Source organism: Neurospora tetrasperma (assembly GCF_000213175.1).
Source record: "Neurospora tetrasperma FGSC 2508 unplaced genomic scaffold NEUTE1scaffold_1, whole genome shotgun sequence".
Lineage (NCBI taxonomy): Eukaryota > Fungi > Ascomycota > Sordariomycetes > Sordariales > Sordariaceae > Neurospora > Neurospora tetrasperma.
Genome location: NW_009799099.1, coordinates 5,887,189 through 5,903,182, shown reverse-complemented (window position 1 = coordinate 5,903,182; position 15,994 = coordinate 5,887,189). Strand labels below are relative to the sequence as shown.

The 15,994-nt window shown below is 51.0% G+C and overlaps 4 protein-coding genes across 4 annotated transcripts; 2 read left to right on the top strand and 2 right to left on the bottom strand.

Annotated features, from left to right (window-relative positions):
* Positions 1 to 1,538: 1,538 nt before the first annotated feature.
* NEUTE1DRAFT_120534 (uncharacterized protein) lies at positions 1,539 to 2,510 on the top strand (the record flags this gene model as incomplete). Its single annotated transcript, XM_009850343.1, has 1 exon — positions 1,539 to 2,510. One exon carries the CDS (start codon positions 1,539 to 1,541, stop codon positions 2,508 to 2,510), a length of 972 nt encoding a protein of 323 aa, XP_009848645.1.
* A 3,095-nt stretch (positions 2,511 to 5,605) lies between these two features.
* NEUTE1DRAFT_37301 (uncharacterized protein) lies at positions 5,606 to 6,262 on the top strand (the record flags this gene model as incomplete). Its single annotated transcript, XM_009848884.1, has 2 exons — positions 5,606 to 5,961; positions 6,058 to 6,262. 2 exons carry the CDS (start codon positions 5,606 to 5,608, stop codon positions 6,260 to 6,262), a joined length of 561 nt encoding a protein of 186 aa, XP_009847186.1.
* Positions 6,263 to 6,458: 196 nt separating this feature from the next.
* On the bottom strand, positions 6,459 to 7,927 carry NEUTE1DRAFT_135562 (uncharacterized protein; the record flags this gene model as incomplete). Its single annotated transcript, XM_009850342.1, has 3 exons — positions 6,459 to 7,151; positions 7,246 to 7,562; positions 7,825 to 7,927. The coding sequence occupies 3 exons, from the start codon at positions 7,925 to 7,927 to the stop codon at positions 6,459 to 6,461; spliced, it is 1,113 nt and encodes a 370-aa protein (XP_009848644.1).
* A 4,530-nt stretch (positions 7,928 to 12,457) lies between these two features.
* Positions 12,458 to 15,495, bottom strand: NEUTE1DRAFT_59081 (uncharacterized protein; the record flags this gene model as incomplete). Its single annotated transcript, XM_009849103.1, has 2 exons — positions 12,458 to 14,488; positions 14,550 to 15,495. The coding sequence occupies 2 exons, from the start codon at positions 15,335 to 15,337 to the stop codon at positions 13,036 to 13,038; spliced, it is 2,241 nt and encodes a 746-aa protein (XP_009847405.1).
* Between the last annotated feature and the right edge of the window lie 499 nt (positions 15,496 to 15,994).

Genomic DNA, 15,994 nt, shown 5'->3' with positions numbered 1-15,994 from the left:
AAGAGAAAAGGACCGCACAGCCGTCCCGTCGGTTATCACCACAAGGGCCACCACGCGGCAACTGGTGACAAACACCTACGAGCTGACAACGTAGGCATCAAGGCGACCAACGGGATTGATGTCATCAGCCTCCCTCCCTCCCTTTCGTCCCTCCCGTCCCGGTTATTAAGTGAAGCGGTACCTGCCACTCTCGCATCGATACCTACCTCAAGAGGTACCAATCAACATTTCCGCCATTCAGCTTGATCGGTGATTTTCCGCATTGGACTTCCACTTGATGGCTTGATACAGATACGACTGACTACCTCTAGTCGGTACGGCAGACCACCTTACTCAAACCACCACCACGGCCGACATGCCGGAATTTCATGGAATATTTTTCCTTTCTCTGCGAATCTACGAACCACAAACCCTAATTGTTTGGTAAATCATAGGATGGACAATCCGTTAAAACAAAAGCGGGGCAGACATCCTTTATCCTTCATCCTTCATTCATTCCCGTCAGGTCCGGGCCGTCGGCTTCAGTTGTTCTGTTTATCAAACGTCGATGGGTGGGTGGGACCCACCCGTCATCGTCAGCGGAGGATCGGCCGAACCGTTAACGATGGATCGGTCGGAACTTTTTACATGCAGGGGTCTGTTTGGTGTGATTGATCTACACTACGTGATGGTAGCCGACAACGGAAGGGGGTCGTGGATGAATGGCTCCCGTTCACTTCCATCACTTTCATCTCCTTCTTCTCTTTACATTCACTGTCACCTCATGCTTTCTCTACCTACGACCAATGATAATAATTTGGAATTTTACATCCTTTCTTGAAACACTGAGTTTTTTTTTTTTTTTTTTTTTTTTTTTTTTTTTTTGTCTCTCTGAATTCCTACTAGCGTTCCAGCCACGCCAGCTTTTGTTGTAATTCGGACCTGACCCCAAACTTTCATCACCAACTGCAGTGGACTGTCTAGACCAAAAAGATCGTTTCACCTTCGTCCGGTCTGCTTCCGGCTATCTTCCTGACTCTAGCAGTTTGTTTCTGGTTATTAGCAGCCCAGGCAGCAGCAGATTTCACATCATTCAAGGGGGCGGGACCAGATAACAAAAGGAGACACTGTCATCAAACAAACAACCACCTTGAAGCTGAGTGCCGCTTTACGCATTCACCAACCGGTATGCCTCTTCACCTTACAACCAGTTGACTCACGCGCAAACAGTCACGTATGACGGAAGTAGTCAGTCACCATCTTGCAAGTCACCCACTGACGAATTATCCAGCTGTTTCGGTGAAGAGTAGAATCGCAGAATCCAACCTGTCAAGCCAAGGTCCAAGAAAAAAAAATCAGACTGGATCGTAAACTGGAAGCATTAAATTCTCACCGACTAGATCGTCCGTCCTCTCCCTCCTTGCAGCATCAACGAAACAACACCAAAGCAATCATCGATCAACAGCCAACAAATCCATCAAAGCAACCAACAAACTACCTACCTACCTAATCCAGACCCCTCATTATCACATAATCCACCAAAGAAGTCGGTACCAACCATGTTCCGCCAAAACCCAAACCTAATCCAACCCCCCCTCACCCCGCTCTCAACCTCCCGCCCTCCTCTCTTCCTCATCCACGACGGCGGCGGCACCATCTTCTCCTACTACTGCCTCTCCGACCTGCACCGCCCCGTCTACGGCATCTTCAACCCATGCTACTCTACCAAATCCACATTCGAGGGCGGCATCCCCGAGATGGCCAAGACTTATCTCAATTTTATCATCGAGACTTTATTTGGAGACGATCAATGTGACGGAAAAGTCAGTTCTCCTCCAAAAAGGGATGCAGGAAAAGAGCTTAGTAGAGAGCGGGACTTGATTCTAGGCGGGTGGTCACTTGGCGGCATGGTCTCCTTGGAAGTATCCAGGCAGGTTTTGGATTTCAACGCTGCAGAGGTTGCTGCTGCTGCCAAAAATACAGGAAAGCAGAAACAAGCAAGGAAACTTAATGTCCTGGGAATCGTCATGATCGACAGCATGAACCCCGACCAGGCCTCCTTCCCGCACAACGTCAAGATTGCCAACCCGAATGCTACCAAGATGCAGTGGGGCCCGCATACCAAGCCGGAAACCAAGGAGGCGGTGCTCAGGTGCTTCCATGAGGCGAGACGCATGTTGGCCTTCTGGGAACTGCCGACTTGGCCACCAGTCGCAGATGCTGATGGGGATGGTACTATCAGGACTAGTCCAATGGGACCGCCGCCTGTGGTGCTGTTGAAGGCCAAGGAAAATGTCCCGCTGCAAGAGCCGCAGGAGGATGAAGAAGAGGTGTCGAGGACGGATGTGCACAGGGGTGATGGACAGTTGGGGTGGGGGAGGTATCATGAGGGAATGGTGAGGAAGGTCATTAAAGTGGAAGGACATCATTTCAATTTGTTTACGGAGGAGAGGAGAGCGGAGCAGGTGACGAGGGGGGTGAGGGAGGGGTGTGAGATTTTGGAGAGGTTGTGGAGGCAAGGAAAGGCGTGAGGGACAGGATGATGATTACAAGCGTCAGTTGATGCTGGTACGAGGGACAGGATTTTGGGGGATCATGGAGTGCGGACAACGGCCATGAGAACGAGAGCAGCCTTGAGGTGAAAGGAGGAGAGCGTGAGAGGAAGCGGACATGGAGAGACCATGAGGGCACGAGGAAATGGCGCAAGGAGGGGGATTTGAGAGGTTCCAGAGAGAAGACGTGAGACTGTTCAAAGGGCTGATCTGAATGGAGCACAACGCGAAGGTTACCGCGAGGCAAAGACGATCAGTCGACTTGATGGAAAAATAAGGGGCGAACTGAGGAAACCTCAAGGCCCGTAACGTAATCACGGAAGATGACACGTCATTCAGGAGAATTTAATCCGTCGGATCTCTAGACGTACCTACCTAGATGTACTGGTACGTACATGGCAACTGCGAGGTCGAGCTGAAGGCGGCTAGAGGTACCTACCGTACAAACTCGGGAAATTGGCAATCGTCAATCTCCTCTTTGAGCGCCGGTGCAGGACATATAGGTACTTATTCAGGACAAACCCGGTTCTGTACATGAAAACGCACGCAAGTTACCGTGGTGGGCAATGTCCTCGCCTGCCTGGCTCTGAAAGAGGAGATTGACGGTTGCCAATTTCCCGAGTAGTTTCTACGGTAGGTATAACACTGCACCAAAGAAAAATCGGAAAGAACGGGAAAGATGTCTGAATGCTGAGACGAGGTGGTGCAGCCCGCGGCGCAATGTTCGAGAGAAAGAAAGACCTTGGAGGACATCCGATGCCTGGCTGCAGTGATTTTCGACGCTGAATTTTCCATTCCCTGACCCAAGTTAACAGCTCGCTAATCCTTTGTTAGTCAGTACCATATGTTACGAAGCGGAACCCCTATCTCCTGGCAAGCATGTACAAATACCTGCGGTGTGAGCATCTGCACGAAGTAATCCATCGTAACTGCCTGCCTACCTCTACCTCTGCATCCACCTGACCTCCAGTTGGGTGCAGTCAATCCTTCCTTCCGCTCTTACACAGCACGACATGCCCGGGCACAGGGGTCCCGACTCTGACTGGGCCACGAGAGGGTTGACTGGAATTTACCGCATCATGTGCTGTTCTCTCCATTTTCCTCTTTTGCGTTCAATCATCTTTTTCCGCACGAATATGTATCTCTAGAGACACTTGATCACCTCGCGCCAAACACCTCAACCACAACCGACACACTCTTGCTCCTTGTATCGCTATGGCCTCGGGATCTTGAAGGAATCCGACTCCTGCATTGCAGATGTGCCTCAAACGACAAGAGTCCGGCCATGCGCGCCCTTCCATATCGACAAGTCTGGGTGTTGCATGGCGGCGCCAGCGAACATTATTACAAACAGTCCTACCAGACATTGGCTACATCATCGATACAACACAACCAAGTTCACAATGATATGGCGTCATTGGGAGCCCATTGAGGGCAGTCACTCCATTGTGCGCTTCCAATACCCATGATTTCGAATGCAGAACAACGTTCTGCTGTCGCAGAAAGGGCGGGTATGCTTGCTGAATGAAGCAGCTCCCGTGGTCCCGATACATCAGGTTATCGTATGTGCTGAAGGGTCAACAGCAACGTTGACGATCCCGGGATGTTCCCGGAACGATGCACTTTGCCCATGTGCTCCATATAGGTACGCTACATTTCCGCCCAGTTCCGTCCTATCGTCCGGATAGCTCCTGTGGCATGCTAACTTCCAAGCAGACTGGAAGTCATGTTCGCTAGACCAAGTCAAAAGGCATTGTGACTGGCGTGCGGTCCAGCGCTGCATGAGGGCTCTTGACAACTGTCAGACGCAGATGGCAACAGCCTCGACCCTGTATACCTAGGTATCTGGAATTCTGTATTTGCGACAAACACTGATAAAACTCGGGCAGTCTTGTACAGAAAATCAAACCACGCCATGCCAACTGAGGGAGCTCAGCTTTGGAGTGACTGAATCACCTCTCTGCCCGCTGGGTCGCCCTGCCTTTTTACCTTTATATGACCTGGGTCGTGAGCACCATCAACCAGCCAAAGGACCTCGACCTTCCCTTCTGCTCGAGTCTTCCTTCAGTGAGTGCGCTCTACCTCTCCTAGCACGGACGGTATCACATCGTACCTCCTTGCCGTTGGTGTGGTCATATTGCGCCGGCTCAAGGCGGCAGCGATCCCACTATTATAGAGGTAACTTACCTCCTTCAAGTTCAACCGGAGGATTCTGTCTCTTAGGACTTACTACAAGACACTCACATTACCGGCAAGTTTGGTCGCGCTACCTAAGGCTGTGGTTCACTTATGCTAATTGTGTCTCTAGAGCCTACCGCACCGGGCTTCTCACTCAGGGAGGGTGCCTATACCTGTGGTATGGCTACATCCCGCTCAAGTGGTTCCGTAAATCCTTGTGGTCTAAGATAACATGGACGAAGCAAATTTCCGAGCACCAGCCAAGGGTGCTGGCAAGCCTGGCAATGTCCCAGGCGTCGTGGGGTTTCTGAAATCCCAAACTATGAACGGGCCGGGACTCCATAGCTCTGAAACTGAGCTGCGAACCCCCCGTCTGGGAAGCAGCATTAACACAGTACCCCCTCAAGCACCAATCGAGATCGCGCCAATGGATCACAACTGGGACAAGGCTGGCGACGTTAGAGGCGTCATTATGTACTTGCCACCAAAATATGGAATTGAACGCAATCTGCATGACCAGATTAAGGATATAGGCGATAAAGTGTTCGGTCATCCGGTTGTTATTCAATCCATGGGCACGGAAAGCGTCTGTATATTTCCGGTTAGTCTCTTCCGTTTCTTCTTGGTCCCAAGTCACTGGTACTCCCGTGTGATATAGTCCTTGGAACATGGGACTCCAGTTGGGCAGCCCATGCTGACAGTATGCTGTCGCTCAGATCACCAGTCACGGCAAAAAGGGCCCTTATAGACCGGGAAGACCCGGCGTGCCCAAGCACAAGGATTGCTTGCCCATCCCGCTTGATCCAGAGCTTCGCCGTCAGGATACAGATCTCTCTCTGGATCTAGCAGGTGGCAGGGAGACACTTCGAACACCATCAGGTGTGCGAATTGAGAAAATGTATACTGTCCCTTACCAGTCGCTGAGGTACTGGCATGACGCGAAAAGCATTTCGACGAGCCCTAGGCTCACAAGACAATCATATGGCAAGATGGTGAGGGTTGCTGATGAGCTTGCCAGGAAATTGAAGGTGATGAGAAGCCCCAATTGGCGAGCTAATCCAACTGCATCGCCACCTGAGATGGATTCCACTTCGGACTTCATCGAGAATCAAGTCATGTCTGAGCCGGCTGAGAGGAACAAAATGTCGGGCAATTGGTGGGAAAGAGGCTCGTCTGCGTTGCGCCCCCGGATGGACTCCGATGTGGAAACCAACGGCTCGAGTCCTCTCACTACCGCGAGCACTCCTACCACGTTGAGCACTCCGACCACTCCGGATACTCTCACTACCGCGAGCACTCCTACCACGTTGAGCACTCCGACCACCCCGGATACTCTCACCACCGCAAGCACTGCTGACACGCCGATAACTCCTTTGAGCTTGCCTGACTCTTGTACGGCAACACCTACAATCCCTTCTTCTCCATTGCCTTCACTAGGTAGACATGGACGTACTTCCAATGTTGCTAGATCATCCAAGCGCCTAGTATATACAAGAGCGGCGCTTTTACGATGTCGCGGGGAAGCCATACCTGATACTTCAAGTAAACGGTGACCGAGGAAGAGTTGGGTCAAAAACGATATTGAGGCATGTCAGGAGGAGGACGCGGCATCAAAGACAGCTTTAATGCCCTTGTGGAACATATTTCAGGCGTAGAGGAAGGTTCAAATACGATTTTATTGCTATCGGCTTGTGTTTGGACAATTGACGACAACGCAACAAGTCCTCATTCACTTTGATACTGACTGCCTCATAGATCACGAAGCGCTATACCCCCCAGCCCATCATCAAAAACCACAATATGCGCCTGTCTCTGCCTCGGCATCGCAACTACCTCTCTATTCACCATTCCATTCTCATCGAAAGTTGTGAAATCAACGCAGGGGACATAGAAATGAGCGATTGATCCGAACCCATGGACCATGAGCGTTTCAAACCATCCTTCACATTTGCCACCTTTTCCTTTGACACCCTTCTTTTTCCCATCGGCATCATCATCTTCATGTTCCTCTTCCTCCTCTGGAATGCCACTGGCGAACATGACAACCTTCTTTCCTTTCTTTTTCTTGCCTCTGAATCGCATTCCTTGGAGCAGCCCAACGGTTTTGTCTTGGTTTGCATGGGGGCGCTGATTGTTGTCGTCGTCAGAGAGGCTGATGTATCGCCAGCCAGTGGAGCCGGCGAAGGCAAAAGAGGTGGAAGTGCCCGTAGCGATGGCGGTGCCGAGGAAGTCATCGTTTGTTACTTGGGGGATCTCCGAGCTGTCGTCGTCGTCCGGTAGTCCAATGCCACTGTCGGCAGAGCGGTCCCTCTGCCAGAACCTCTTCCCATTTCTGTTTCCCTTTCCTCCTCCTCCCTTTGTATCCCTTCCGATATCATTCCCTGCGGCAGAATCACCGTCCCCAAACCGTCCACCGATACCACCACGACCCTCCCCCTCCTCCTGGTCCTCCGCGGCGCATCCATCCACGCCATCGCCGGCCCCCGCCCCAAAGAAACCCCTAAGTCCTCGCCCCAGCAAGCCTCTTCCGATAAACTTTAGCAATGGTCTCCGGATTCGGCCCCGTAAACGCCCCAGCCGCAATGACATCTCGCTTTCCGATCCGGATGAACTGCACCGGTGTGCCGCTTCCTTCGGCTCCAGGGATCGCTTCCCGTACGGCTGAGACAATGTTCTCGTATTCTTCGTCGGACAAGCTGCTGCCGCCGACGAGCAAAGCGGTGGGAATGTGTCGCTCCGAGGGCGAGCGGTTGGTGTTGGAACCTAGACCGGAGGAGGGCACGATGGAGGTGTCGCCTGAGAAGAGAGCGGGAAGCTCGTGGAGGGCAGTGGAGAGGGAGAGAGACGTGTGGACTACTTGGGGGGTGTTAGAGTCTGTTGTTGGCGGAGGGAAGGATGAGAAGCTGAAGAAGAAAATAAAAGATATGGGAATGACCAGTGACTAGGTGGGGAGAGAAGAGAAGAGTGAAAAGCGGGGAAAGATGAACTCGGGTTGGGAGATCGGGAAGGGGGGGTATGATGTCAAAAGAGAAAAATTGGCGGACATCAACACCAACGCCAGCTTGAGTCGGTGAATCCCTCAATCGGCGATCAGATATGAGACGGGACTACAAACCTTCAACATCAGGTAACAATTTCTCACTGACAGCCTCAGCCATCTTGGGATCGCGGCCATAGGTGGCGACATAAATCGGCTTCTGCTGCTGGTTGTCGGTCATGGTGGGCAAGATATATACCTCTCGAGGTACCTTTTCCTTCCTGGTATACGGTACTATCGCTGCTACTGGGATGTGTGGTGTCACAACAGGACGCCAAAACTATACCCTGCCTGCCGTGGGCTTGGAACGAACTGGGATTTCGACGGGAGTGGGAGAACTAAACTTGGTTCCCGTCAGTATGGGGTCGATTTTACGGCTCTCTCCGTTAGGATCGTGGATGACGACTGGATGACTGGCAATGGAGATGGATTGTGTATGGCGAAGGATTGAAGAGTATGGTATGAGTGGACTGTGTGAATGGGCAACTTTGGTGAAACACGAACATGGACCAAAGGCAGTGGTGTTGGGAAAGTGTTATGTGTGTAAGACGGAAAACGACATGGAAGGACAAAGGGCACAAGAGGACAAGGGGACGCGTGAGAGTGTAAGACACACATACATGGGGTTGGGTTGTTTTCGGAACAAGAAGAATATGCTGTGTGATGTTCTCGGAATCTGTTGTGTATCCTTTTGCGACGGGTTGGCGACGGTGTTTGCGACAGAAGGAATTTCGATGAGACCGACTGACAAGCTTACAAAAAGACTGGTTGAACCAGGATAAAGGCGGAAGACGGACCAGGGTAATAGTGAAGTAGGATCACGGCACAGCAAGGTTTTGAGTCTGTTTGAGAACGACGAGGGAATGGGTTTATTTATGCCGTGATGGCTTCAATCCTTTGTTTTCTTTGCTTTCTACAGAAAATTGCTAACTTGAAATTTTCACGTCTGTCCCCTGCAGCATACAGGTTATCTGTGCTTAATTGAGAGCATGATAGGTGTTCAAGCGGACGCAACTTCGTTTGACTCTTCGCCACAAAAGCATATGATAGCGCCGGACTTGCCAGGCACGGTACCTTGTGGCATGACACGACTGCGGCAGATGTGGACAAACTGTTTGGCCAAGCCTCGATCACCTCAGTTGCCCAGGTGAAACTTGGAGCCAGGCGAAGGAAAAGCAGATATGTGACGAGGGATAGCATGATGTTTCCAGCATCTCGGAAATTCCACGCCAATTTCTAGGTACAAACCAAGGGTATTCGTAGGTGGTCAGGTTCTCTGGAGATCCGGCATGATGTGTACGCTGGGTAAGGTAAGCATGTTTCCCAATTCATGACCGCCAGATAGGTATTTTGGAGATATGCAAACTAGTGATTTCGGAAGTCTTCTCCCTCCTTCTCCGTCAAAAAGACAGGTGACAGAGGGAGAAGCATCATAGAAATCGTTTTCACAGCACTTCGAGTTCGGGTAGGTTAGCAACACGTTTCCATCCTTCACCGTTTGGTTCTGCGGGCATGAACTGCACAAAGTCGGGCAGTATGCCCGCACTCAGATGGACGTCGGGCCCGGCCCAGGTGATATGACTCTAGTAGGTAACCTCGCAGGAAAGAACACCTGGACATCATCAGTTAACCGGCCAGCTGATGGCCCTCCTCAATGTCAACACTTGATGAGCTTTTGCTAAGGTAGGTAATTGAACCTCATAAAACAAAAACCTACCTAAGCTAACAGTGACAATAACATAGGTGCCTCTATGCAAAAAAAGAAAAAAAAGAAAGAAAAAAAAAACCGAAAGCGGATACATCCAGGTAACCCGTATGCCATCCGTTTCTAGGTAGATAAAGAAACATTGCGTGTCGGGTAGGGGTACATACCATTTGAGCGCCGGCATCCAGTCGGTCTCGGAATTGATGTCAAGCTGTACGAACTCCGGCGGGTGGCAGTTCAGATTGCGGCTCAGTTGAAGTTTGTGCAGGGTGGTGGTGGCAATGACACTTGACTGGTGCAGGTGTGGCTAGCGAGTTGCTGGACAGACAGAAACATCAAGCCCTCCTTCCTTCCTTCCTTCCTTCCTGCCGTACTGGAACACTTTATCACTGTGGAAATCTGAACATTGGGATCTTTGAAACATTGATATATTGGATAGTGTACTAGGTAGGTAGGTAGTGTCTCGGGCGAGTCCGCGCCATGTCTTTGCTTTCTATTTGATGGGTTCAGCCCAGATCAGAATCAGATATAAGACGTTGTCGCGGGATCTACAGCTGATTGTAAGCTGAACCGCCAACTACTTCTAATAAAAGAACTGGGCAACGAATTCTGACCCGGTGGTAGGTGATGTTCACAACTGATGCGTGTGTATACATGGAAGTCGGCATCAGTGGAGTGAAGGGGAAGTTGTGGACCAGCAATTGGGGAAGCTCCGGCCGACTGTCCGAAATTCCGAAAAGCTGTCCGAATAAGGCACTGCCCAGCGGTGCGTGCGTAACCGGAAGCCAAACGGCAGTGTATCTGGACTTGAAGATAACGAAAGTATCTTTTGCAAGGTTTCACTTCTCGTCTGCTTTTTGTCTGTTCCTCGTCTGCTTTGTACTGCTTACTGCCAGAACGGTGTCATGTAGATTAGATGTACCTACCAGAACTGATGTTACACATTGGCATACAACAAAGTGCGCCGCAAGTACCAACCCTCTTTCCTCAGGTGTTGATCCAATACCAGGCGGTGCAGTGCGGCGCAAGCAGGTTCGTCAGGGTAAGATTGATGGACAGATGAGCTCTTCAGATCTGGCATGTTCCAGCCCCATCTCCATTCACACTCTCGCTCCTTCCAAGTCGGAACCTTGATTATCCACCTGCTGTTGCTTCCGTCAAGCACGAACGCACCTGCAATCGCCAGTCAGCTGCGCTTTTCATATGGAATGGAAGTTGGAAGCACGTGGGTGAGAAGGTCAGGTTCCCTGCACTATCCTTTTTCTCGGCTGCAAATCTCGAGCCCCTCAAGATGCATTCCAGTATCGAATTCACGCACTCAGACAGACTGGACTGCAACAGTGGGCTGATGTCCCTTGACGCTCAAGGTTGGTAACTTGTTTCAACGAAAACGAAAACGAAACCAATTCTTCTGCTTGTTTGGCACCGTGAGCGTCTGGTTCTGCGATCATGCAATGCGGTATCCATTTAGCTGGTACTTACCTTACCTTACCTAAAGGTAGCCTCTGCATGGTACAGGAGGCCTGGAAGCTGAGAAGCGGGGAAAATAGAGATCGGAAGCTAGCTCAGGCATGTAGGAGATAACATGAAGTTGAAACATCAGATGACACAGACCATGGTAGGTAGATGCTCAACGGCGTCGTCAGGGCCAGGATAAAGACTCGACACTCGACACTCAACCTCTCGGGTTCTTCCATCCGCTCTCTCGTCACAATCTCTTTCCTCACTTTCCATTCATCGATCTCACTTCGTCATATATCCTTACCAGGTAACGTCGCTCAAGGGGTCAGGAGTGGAAAGTTGGACCATTCGGGTTCTCTAAACACCCACCTTGTGCTAGGTCCCTTTGCAGCACAAGCTTGGATGAGTGGGTGGTAATTTCCAACGTCTGAGGTAAATAAGCTCAAAATCTCTTGTCCTTTCATTTCCCATGCTCATTGCTCGTTACTCGTTACTCATTGCTCGTTGCTCGAAAGCTAACGTCTTCTTCGCCTCTCAGATAAACCTCTTAGGTAGAGGTACCTACCTTACCTCCCAGACAGACGGATCTCACCGAGATATTGTGTAAGACAGACAAACGTATCCAGATCGACCATTTGTCTGTCCTTAGAGGTGGTAGCTCCCAAATTACATACCTCTTGGTACCTACCTTACTCGCTGGTAGGAAGGAAGGAAGGAAGGGGGGTCGTCAGCAAAGCAAGCCACTTGGGAATATTCAGCCAATCTTCGACATAAGCTACATGTAAGTTGCTCATCCCCCTTTTCCCTCTGAGGTGCAATCCTGTTCCATCCATCTACTTCCCAGTCAACCGCCTAGCCGTTCTCGAAGGAATTCATCTAAACCACCTCAGAAAACGCGGGAGACATATATCAATCCTGTTATAGCGAGCATTTGCTATCAACCATACATCCATCCATTCATCCATCAATTCATCCATATGTCACTCGCGCCTCCCAATCTCTCCATAGAGTACCTACCTCTATCTCTAGAGGTAGGTACCGCTAGGTACCTCACTGCCATCATGTAAATGAATGCAGGTACTGATATGAACACAACAAGGTACCTCTACCTAGGTACCTATCCAAGAGTACAATAAGAACAGCAGCAGTAACGTAACTGCGTAAGGCTGTGTACCTATCTAGTATCACGAGGTGGCGTGTACCTTTACTCGGCGTCCAGTCTGTGTGCATTGTAGTTTCTGAGCGTGTGTCCTTCGGTGTTGTGTTTCTGAAAGTAGGTAGTTACGATTAGAGTGCCTACCTAGGTAGTGTAAACATTAACATAACCGGAGAGACTAAGGTAGGTAGGGAGGGTTCACGAGAACTGTTTGTTGCCTAACTACCTTAAGAAACGCAGTCAAGGTTACTATATCGTCTAACGGCTAGTAAGGCAGTTTGGTTACGGCTGCTCATCTACCGACTTGCTTTTCTTTGATCGGGAGGTAGGTATCAATTGCAAGACATAGAGAGGTGATCAAATTTTATCCAACCCATTCCTACAGAACAGTGTAAAATCCAAATGTAAACGAACAGATACACCAAGTAAGCCAAAAAAAATTTCTTTCCGTTTTCCAGCTATCAAATACTTCATACATCCATCCAGATACCCGTACAACCATTCAAAAAATCCATAAATCCAATGTCTACACGTATTTGGGCTTTTGTTCGCTTCCCACTTGCTTCGCCTTTTTACACCTCGGAAAGCCAAATGTTGAAAAAAAATGTCAGAAAGCCCCCCTCCCCCACACCATTACCACCAGTCTCAACATACAATCCACCGTTGCTTAGAAGCAATGCCTTGTGCAAGAAGCCAAATGATCCAAACACCCTTTTTGAACGCCTTGAGTAGTCAATGACATAGAAAACAAGCAGCCCTAGGCTTGAATGACTAGCAATGTGTAGGCATGTACCTGAGCGCCGTGCGTGCGTGTATGTGTGTAGTCAAGTAGAAACAACAATAACAACAAAGGAGAGAAAAGACCCGAAAACAGTCAAGCGTTGCTTGATTCGCAATGATTAGACAGTAAAGCAGAGTAGATACGAAGAAAATTCAAGCCTCCCCGGCTTCCCCAGTTCTAGCGTTGCTACCTATGCTGGACCTGCTGCTGCTGTAATGAGTTGTAATCCATTGGGTTCCCGCCGATTGAGTGGGTGTTTATCCTCAGAGAATCCATTGTCCCGCCCATTGGCATTTCCGTGTTCGCTCGTTGCAGTGCTTGGAAGTCTCCCACGGTTCGTATTTGCTGTGGCCCTCCTGGTTGCCCAGGTCCTGGTCCCATAGAGAGAGATGCTCGTTGGGGAGGTGGTGGCCTGCTCATGTTCATGGCTTGGTGATCCAGGGGATTGTTCAAGCCGCTGCCGATACCGCTGTCCATGCCATTATTTATCCCAGAATTGATCCCCTGGCCCATGCGTATTGGTTGCGGCATTGATAGGTTTGGAGCCGAAGTGATGTTCCCCGTGTTTATCCCTTGCATCTGGTTGATATTGGCAAAGGCGGGTATTGATGGGTGGTGACCATGATGCGACTGCTGACCGGTCATGCTACTGGGCGCACCTAGTGTTGTTGGTGGCGCGTGGCTTGTTGGGCTCATCACCATCTCGGGTAATGTAGTGAACTCGGCAGGGAGGCCATGGTGCATGTCCATCTGACCGGTTGGAGACATGATGGAAGGGGAGTTGCCATATGGAGAGCTCATGTCGTTGTTGGAATGTCCTCCGTGAGGGCTTCCAGAGTCATTGCTCAACTCATCCATGCGAGGAAGACTGAATTTGTTGTCGTCGTAATCAAAGCATGCAGGCTGACCCATGCCAGCGTTGCCAAATCCATCAAAGATGTCAATGTTGCAAGGAGGCAGGCCAAGGTTGGGCTGCTCGGGTGCAAACTGGAGCATCGGGTTCGCCAGCGTAGGGATGAAGTCGTGGACCTTGCCGAGAAGAAGCGGCAGGAATCGGTGATCACCAGAGCGAAGCACCGAAAGAACGTTCAAGACCTGGTGGAGCTGCTCACGCGGGCCCACCTTAAAGGGGATCCGCCTCGATGGCTGGTTGGAAAGCACGTCGGTAAGAGTGCAGGTGATGCCGAGAAGCTTCTCGATCAAGGTCAAGCCAGGAAGACCGAGGTTACCAGGGAAATTGGCAACCATGGGAAGCAAGTCGTTCGCGATATCAACTGGATATGGGTAAGGAAGACCGGCCTCTGTGCTGCTTCCGCTCGCCACCGTCAACTGCCATGACGTGTTCTTGAGCCACTGCTGGTTCATCTGCATCTCATTGAGCTGGTTGTCCTCGTCGCGGAGATATCCCGGGAGAATATCATCAAAGCTCTTTTGTAGCCCGCTGAAGTAGCTGGCGCACTCGTCTCTCGTCTTGTTCCAAAGAGGGAGAAGGGTGTTATCAAAGGCCCGGAACAGGTTGACCTTTTGGAAGAAACCGTTGAGCTGATGGGGCAGCAGTTCGGTGTTGTCATCGTTGATGGTAGGAGGGTTGATGGTCGCCTCAAGGGTCAAGGGCCGACGTCGTTGGAGGGCATAGGCTCTACACAGGATCAATTAGCTTGAGGCAACGTAGGACGAATGATGTGGGGGTAAAGACATACCTCTCCGTGGCAAAAAGAAGCCAGTACAACCGTCTGCGACGAGACGACTCGATAATGTCGTACTGCGTTTGCGAGTACGTGTCCTCCTTGTTCATCCCAGCAATGTGCGCCATTGTTGTGACCTCGCGCAGATGGAACCAGGCCTTTTCGTGCATGTCGAGGCCGTGGAAACACGCAAAGAGGAAGTAGCTGGTGACCAACGTGTTGAGGCTCGGGTTGTCGGAATATTCGAAAGCCTTGCGGACACGAAGCGTCTCCTCCAGCAGTAGCGTGCTCGAAACAATGTTGGCTCCAGGCATGTTCTCAAAGCTGTAGGGATCGCCACCGGGCATGGGCATGCCGGGCTGCAGGAACATGAAGGCGCATAGGGCCGTAAGTACGCAGTAAGTGTCGACACTCTGATCGACGTAGAGGGCTTGCTGCTCGAGTCGCTGGCGATTTAGGATGGGCATCGATGTGTACATGTTGGTGAAGAAGAAATCTATGCATTCCTTGACCATATCGCTTGTGAGGAGGCCGGGAGTCGGGGCCAGGTTCGGGCTCGAAGGCGGGCTGTTGATGCCATTCAGGCGGTTCTGGACCTTGGCGGAGAGACTTGTTTGTCGCTGTGTTTCGCGCAGTTCGCTGATGACCTTTGCGCGCGAGCCCTTGGGGCCCTTCTTCTGGGGGATGGCATTGTAGGTGCAGGTCAACTGCGAGGCGTGGCAATTTCGACACGGATTGATGCCATCACACTTGACCTTGCGACGATGACAGGCATCGCACGCACGTTTGACGGCGGTGGACATGGCGATGTATTAGAAGCCCACCTTGATGTCGTCCGTCGTGTTACTGGTCGGTGCAAGGCAAGGTACGCGGACGGACTTTTTAGTAGGTAGCGGTCGTGCGGTGTCCGTGGCAGCGGCCCTTGGTGGCACCGGTGGACCCCTTGTATGGTGTAAAGATGGGACGAAATGCGAGTGGTGCTGTTTGTTTGGACGGAAGGGTCAGGTATGTATGTAGGTATCGATGTGGGTATGTATGATGTTATCGCGGTTCCTCGTTTGGATCGGTCCGTCGGTATGAGGTGCAGTTGGTTGCAGCGTGGGCCGTGGACAAGGGAAGAACAAGGTTGCTTTTGGCTAGACAGACAGACAAGCCTAGCTAGACTGGATGCGAAATTGTGCTATGCTTCAAGCCAGCGCCGACATATGCGGCCCTATTTGAGAAAAAGAAACAATAAGGTTGTAGATGATCTGGGGCAGCTAAGCGGGATCGTGGAGACTCTCCAGAGTCAATCGCATGCAGTCTGGGGTTGAATCGGCCCGTCGCACGAGGTTTGTGTGGAGGAGGGTGCCGGGAGGATGGGATGGGATGGTAAGGTAAGTTGGGATGGTCGGTCGGTTGGAGAAGTTGGCGTGTGTTTTTTTCTGGGTGCCGGCTGGCTGCTTTTTGGGTTTTGGGGC